This window comes from Nicotiana tabacum, chromosome 21 (assembly GCF_000715075.1).
Source record: "Nicotiana tabacum cultivar K326 chromosome 21, ASM71507v2, whole genome shotgun sequence".
Lineage (NCBI taxonomy): Eukaryota > Viridiplantae > Streptophyta > Magnoliopsida > Solanales > Solanaceae > Nicotiana > Nicotiana tabacum.
In genome coordinates this window covers 79,066,728-79,072,774 of record NC_134100.1, presented here as the reverse complement: position 1 = coordinate 79,072,774, position 6,047 = coordinate 79,066,728, and the positions used below count along the sequence as shown (strand labels likewise).

General features: G+C 32.8%; 1 protein-coding gene across 2 annotated transcripts; it reads right to left on the bottom strand.

The window, feature by feature from the left end:
* Positions 1-289: 289 nt before the first annotated feature.
* Positions 290-3,155, bottom strand: LOC107793701 (WRKY transcription factor 71). 2 transcript variants are annotated; one of them, XM_016616107.2, is made up of 3 exons: positions 2,385-3,155; positions 1,731-1,874; positions 290-1,006 (listed from the first exon to the last, which is right to left on the bottom strand). In XM_016616107.2, exons 1-3 carry the CDS (start codon positions 2,855-2,857, stop codon positions 694-696), a joined length of 930 nt encoding a protein of 309 aa, XP_016471593.1. In that variant the 5' UTR covers positions 2,858-3,155; the 3' UTR covers positions 290-693. The 2 variants fall into 2 exon arrangements, with proteins under 2 accessions (XP_016471593.1, XP_016471592.1); XM_016616106.2 differs by having other exon boundaries at positions 290-1,018; positions 2,385-3,152.
* Between the last annotated feature and the right edge of the window lie 2,892 nt (positions 3,156-6,047).

The window sequence follows — 6,047 nt, the reverse complement described above, 5'->3', positions numbered from 1 at the left end:
AACATATGACTGGACCAAGGTTACCTTAACTAAAAAAGAGTCTTACCTTTATAAAACCTCAAATTACATCGATTCATAGAACTCGTCAAAGATGTCATCTTGACCTAATAATATCATTCATGCACTTGGAACTACCACATCCTGTCCCGTATCAACATTTCCTCTAATTTATAGCTTCATTTTAAGGGGTTAATCTAGCTACCCTTTCCTTCTTCAAAAAGTTCCAGCTAGGAATATGCACTCCAATAAGTCAAAAACCAGTTTAAACTTCTATGTACTGACACTATAAGACAGACAATTTATTATAAAAGGTAAAATTATACTAATAATTCAAAATTATATAAATATATAATTGCAAGTGTATATATACGTTAAATCCGTTGTCAAGGATTTGCACTGAAATCCCAATCTGCTGCATTCTTCCTTTAGTACTTTCCCACTTGCACAACATCAAAACAAATTAAATGCAGTGTCCAGGAAAGAAATAGACTAGGCAGGGATAGGGACGGATCTAGTAGAGCAGATGAACCCATAACTTTTAGTCTAGACCTAGAATATTCTATGTAAAACTTCTGGAATTGCTGAAAATATTGAACTATGAACCCATAACTCACACAAGGTAATGGGCTCGTTCTATGGTCGGAACCCAAGTCCTGAAACCATAGCATTAAAATTCTGGATCCGCCTCTGTGACTAGGATGGCTCTGGTTTATGGATCCATGAGCCATATTCTTGACCTTGGTGTTGATGATAATTATAAGGAGAATTAATGAGGAGATTTTGGTTGCTTGTGGGATTAAGCATTTGGGCAAAGATTTCTGGAGGAAAATTTGGGATTAACTGTGATGAAGATAAGAATGAAGGTGACAACATAGAAGCTGCATTGCCTCTAAGAGTTGCTGGACAATAATGGTTGTGTTGGCCTTCGTATGTAGTGATTACGATTGATGGATCTTCGTATGATCTTTCCACACGTTTCTTCACATTGCATTTTTGAGTCGTGCATCTGTAATAATTCCTACAAAATATACCAGCAGCAAAGTGAAAGCACTCTGGTCAAATTAAAAAAAAAAGACAGGCAGCCCGGTACACTAAGCTCCCACTATGTAATCAAACCTCGCTATAATATTCTCGTTTGTTTTGACATTTTTTGGTTCCACGAAATACTTGGCCGTTATAGTATTGTTATGGAGGATGACTGTTATAGAGAAGTTTGACTGTAGTTACTTTTATACTGTCATGTTAGTTGACCTATAATAACATGTATTTAACTCTTCATAAAAAACCTAGTATCAAAATTAGTCTTAATATTTTGGTAATCACCTGTTGTGTATTCGGTTAAATTGTACTGATAGTAAGAAAACAATTACGTATCATCATATATAACTTAAATCCAATCCTTTTGGCTTAGTGTCTTTCTTGCAACGGAGCAAAATTTCATCTAGTTTGAGCTACAAGTTTTGAACATATGAAACATGCATGTGAGCATTTTCAGATTCATGTACTTCCTAATCAAATTTTGAGTAACTTAAGCCTATGTTGCTCGGACTGAAATATCCGTGTCAAATCTTGCAAGAGTAGTGTATTTTTGGAGGATCCGATACAGTACGGTAGCATGTTTGAGAGTCCGCTCAACATAGACTCAAGCAATGTTAAATAATGATTAAGTTCACATATTAGTCCTAAAAATAGAGATTAGCTGAGATTGAATTTTGAATGAAAGATGCTACCTTGGGAAAGGGCTGTTCTTCACTGCTTTCTGTCCATATTTTCTCCATCTATAACCATCTTCAAGATTGTCAATCTCACTTTTAGTCATGAAGGCAAATCTTGGTTCTTTTGGATTCTTTTCTCCTTTCTTTTTTGCTTTGCTCCTGAAATAATTATCACGAGCAATTTTTCTATCTTAGATAGAAATTTTATAAATTTTAGATTTAACTGCATTAAATTGGCAGAACAGAAAAAAAAATTAGGGTTTTGTTGAGTACCAAAATACTAAAACTACAAAAAATCGAAACAATTAGACGAGGGGCGGACGGTCAAAATATCAAGGGAAACTGACATTGTATACGCTTTCAAAATAAAAAGATTAAAAAATAATCATTTATGTATATTATATACAAATTTTATATACATTTTTTGCTACGGAAGTAAATAGTTTTCATTGTGAGCTAAAAGTGATCTTTGTCCAGATATTAATTGCCATATACTTGAAAAAAACTTGGAGAACAGTCAAGAGTCCAGCCAAGGAATAACCTAGAAATTAAACTATGACTAGAATTAGTTCAATTAATATATAATATAATCCTTGAAGATAAGAAAGAAACGTCCATAAGGAGAAATTGTTAATATTATCTTATGTGAGCAAAAAAAGAATGACTTACTCTTTCTTAGACTTGTCATCTCCTTCTTCTTGACACCCTTTTCCTTGCATAAGTTTCTTGCTTTTGGAAGAATCTTCTTCCCCTTCAGCCTCATTAGAAGTAGAAGAAATCGAAGAATTTGTTGTTGGTGGAATTTCAACACTAGCTCCTTCCAGAGGCGAATCTAGGGCGGATTCTGTAGCAGAGACGACACTACTTTTCCTAGAAGAGTAGTCGTGACGATCAATTTGTGGACAAACAACTTCAGAGGATGAACAAGACATGCCAAAAGCACTTGATAAAGTGTTATAGTCCATAGAACTATGTAAACACTCAGTAAGAGTCATGTAAGAAGAAGGAACAAATTGTTGATGTGGATTTTGAATATTATTAGGAGGTGGATGGTTATAATTTGAGGAATTTTCACCAAAGAAAGGAAATGTATTGATCCCTTCAGTTCCCATGTAATCATGATAGAAAGGGTTGTTAGACATATTGGAGAAAATGGTGTTGAGAATATCTAAGAAAAATTGAATCAAGACTAACAAAAGAAGAAGATATTACTCCTAATATTTGTTAGCCTTTCCTAAGGTAAGAGAGAAAAATTAAAGTAGAAGAAGAAAGGAAGAGAAAGAATAGAACTACTCCAAATCATTAAAGGAAGTCTTGTACAATATGTTTGGTCAATTATAAGAAACTAAAGAGCTAATAATGAGCTTGTAGCTTGTTAGGAAGTAGAAATGGATGGTCCTTTTGAAGAAGAAGTTTCAAAAGTAGTAAAAATGACTTTAGCTTTGCTACATATATAATACCCCACGTAATATATATTTTGAAAACCTGCGGCGCCCACTGAATAACTTTTTTACTGTGCAATAGCTCGTACACCATATAAGGAAATATAAACTGCATAGGCAAGCCCGGTGCAACGAGTTAGAGGCTTCTGACCCCACATAATATTGATAAACAAAGAATTCAATGATTACCTTTAGTGAATAAACATGTCATAGAAGTCATGCCAAAAAATCTTAAAATATATTTGAAACTTGAAAGTGTAAATTTCCAAGTAACAACAATACTTAAATTGGACGATGTTCCTTTCATTAGGTATAGTTGAATATACAGGATCGCTGTCTTTATCATCACCTAGCAAATTAGTATATACTATATATTAGTAAATAGTAATTAATAGATATTTACTATTAATTAATATTGATAGTAATTAATATATATAGTAAATATTTATATGTGAGTTTAATGAGAAATATAGTTCTCGAAGACTATAAAAAGGAATAGAATTAGAGTATAAAAAAATTGTGAATAGTCTAATTAATCTGTAACTTTTGTTGTTTTCATAAAGAAAAAGACAAAAGATCTCCCTCATATTTGGAGATTGGTCTACAATAATCCTATAAATTTACGCCTGAGTATTACTTAAAGCCCTTTTTATTTTTTAAAATTAAGCACCTTAAATATCCGTTATATTTAAAGCATACTGATTAGCCCCTTCTATGCATTATTTTAGTTTATTGTTTAGCACATCATTTAGCTTCTAGTACGATAAATTTCCTTGTCCCGTTGTTAGATAATTTTATTTTTCCTTTTAAAACTTTAGAGTTATAAAATATTTTTTTTGATTTTTCCAATTATTGTTTTTCGAGTTCCTTAAAATAAGTCCTCCTAATCGCACTTCTCTTGTTCTTTTAATCAAAACACGTGGAAATTTTTTTGGTTAACTAGTTCTTCCTTAGAGGAGTTATCTCTTTCAAATTTCAATGATATGATATTTAATTGGTCATCGTCATATTCCATATATACTTAAATAATCATCTTTGAGACTAGAAATCTTACGCAAACTATAGTTTCTTCTTGGAGAAAACATGAATTTTAGAGACACTTTAGAGGCTGAATCATTCGCGGCGTCTATCACGGAACAATAAAGTAATTAATTAATGATTTAAATTCGAACTGTAATGCCAAAAATATAATATCTTGTAGTAGTTATTATCCAGTTAAAGCTCTCACATTTATTTGTTAATTATTTTTCTTTTCGAATAAAAACAACACAGTAAATCACGAGGAAAGGGGCATAAGGTATATGGTTAACGAAAGGGTATTTTGGGAACATTGTAGAAGCAGATCCAGAATTTAAGGTCGATGTATTAAATCTTTAAAATTCTTAACAGTAAATTTACTGAACTTTTAAAATTATATTTTTAGATCTAATAATTTAGAAAAAGTTTGTTTAACCGTAGACATCAAGGCACGTGGGACTCTTTTCGATTGCATGCCTTACGTACTGCTGATAAATTCCGTCCGTCATCCTCATGTCCTAATATTCATTTTCCGGTGGTTATTAGCTGGATGTAAAAAAATATTTGTTAAAAGAATAATAATAATGTTAATAAATAGAATAGTGCTTTAATTAAAAAATTCAATGTTAACCACATGTATTAATCGTTTTGACTTCAAATAGTGTTCTTCAAGAAAAAGTTATGTCTTCACAAATCGCAATCGTTCTACATAAGATCTGGTCCACTCAAAAAAATTCGTTTAACTCTTTTTCCTCTATCTTTCGCGTAAACATTAGCTGGGTTAGCCACTTTTTGAGTTGGTTATTGTAGTTTAGCCAGCTTATTGCAAAGTAGCCATTGACTGACTAAATAACCTTTCTCTCACCAACTAAAACGCAGAACACAACTTTAGCGATCGGTACTAAACTTCGAAACTTTGACAAGTGAAATCCAGTAAAATTTGTAGGAGTTCAAAAATTTACTGAGTATGCAAACCCCATGAACGATTTATGGGGTTCAAACCTTTATAAATTCAAATCCTAACAACGATTCTTGGTGTTTGAATTTTTACTAGTGCAAACTCCATGAACGACTCGTGGTTTTTAAATCTCTACCAGTGCAAACTCCAACACGACTCATGGAGTTCAAAACTTTTATTGCTTCAAACCCCAGGAACAATACCTGGAGTTGGGAATGAAAAAGAAATTTCAGTTTCATTGATCTGGTTCATACCAGTTCAGAGTTGAGATAGACTCGGTGTACTGCACAGTAAATTTGACCACTAAGTCACCGTAGCACATAAATGAATATACAGAAAAAGTTAATCAAACGAGGAAAAAGCAGTAATTATCCGAATTCCAGCACACTGTGCTGCAGTTTCACAATTAATAGTTCTGAAATCCAGCATGCTATACTGAATTATACGGCTAGGGAATTTTCCAACTTCGAGAACAATTTGTGGAGTTTTTATTAGATTTTATCTTTAGAGGTTCCAAACGAAAATTTCAGTAACTCCAAGAACAATTCCTGGAGTTTTGAAGTAAAAAAATTTTAAATTATGAGTTAAACTCCTCCTGACTTTATCCCTTACAGAAAAAGATGAACATGAGAACATCCTCTAGGAGATTTTTGAATTTTGCCTGAACATCAGGAATCATGAATTTCATGATACACATGGACTCCCAAAATTCAACTTTAGCAGCTAACCAGCTTAAAATATACTCGCATGCAGCTTTTGTAAATTCTACACATGCCATAAACATCATATTTTCACATCATAACTGGCTCATGCTCTTTGGTGCTTGTGATTTCCTGATAACAAAATTTGTAGTGATAAAAGTGATGTTTCGAGCTGGGGCTCCGAAGGCACATGGGGATAAGTATTAAGCAGGCA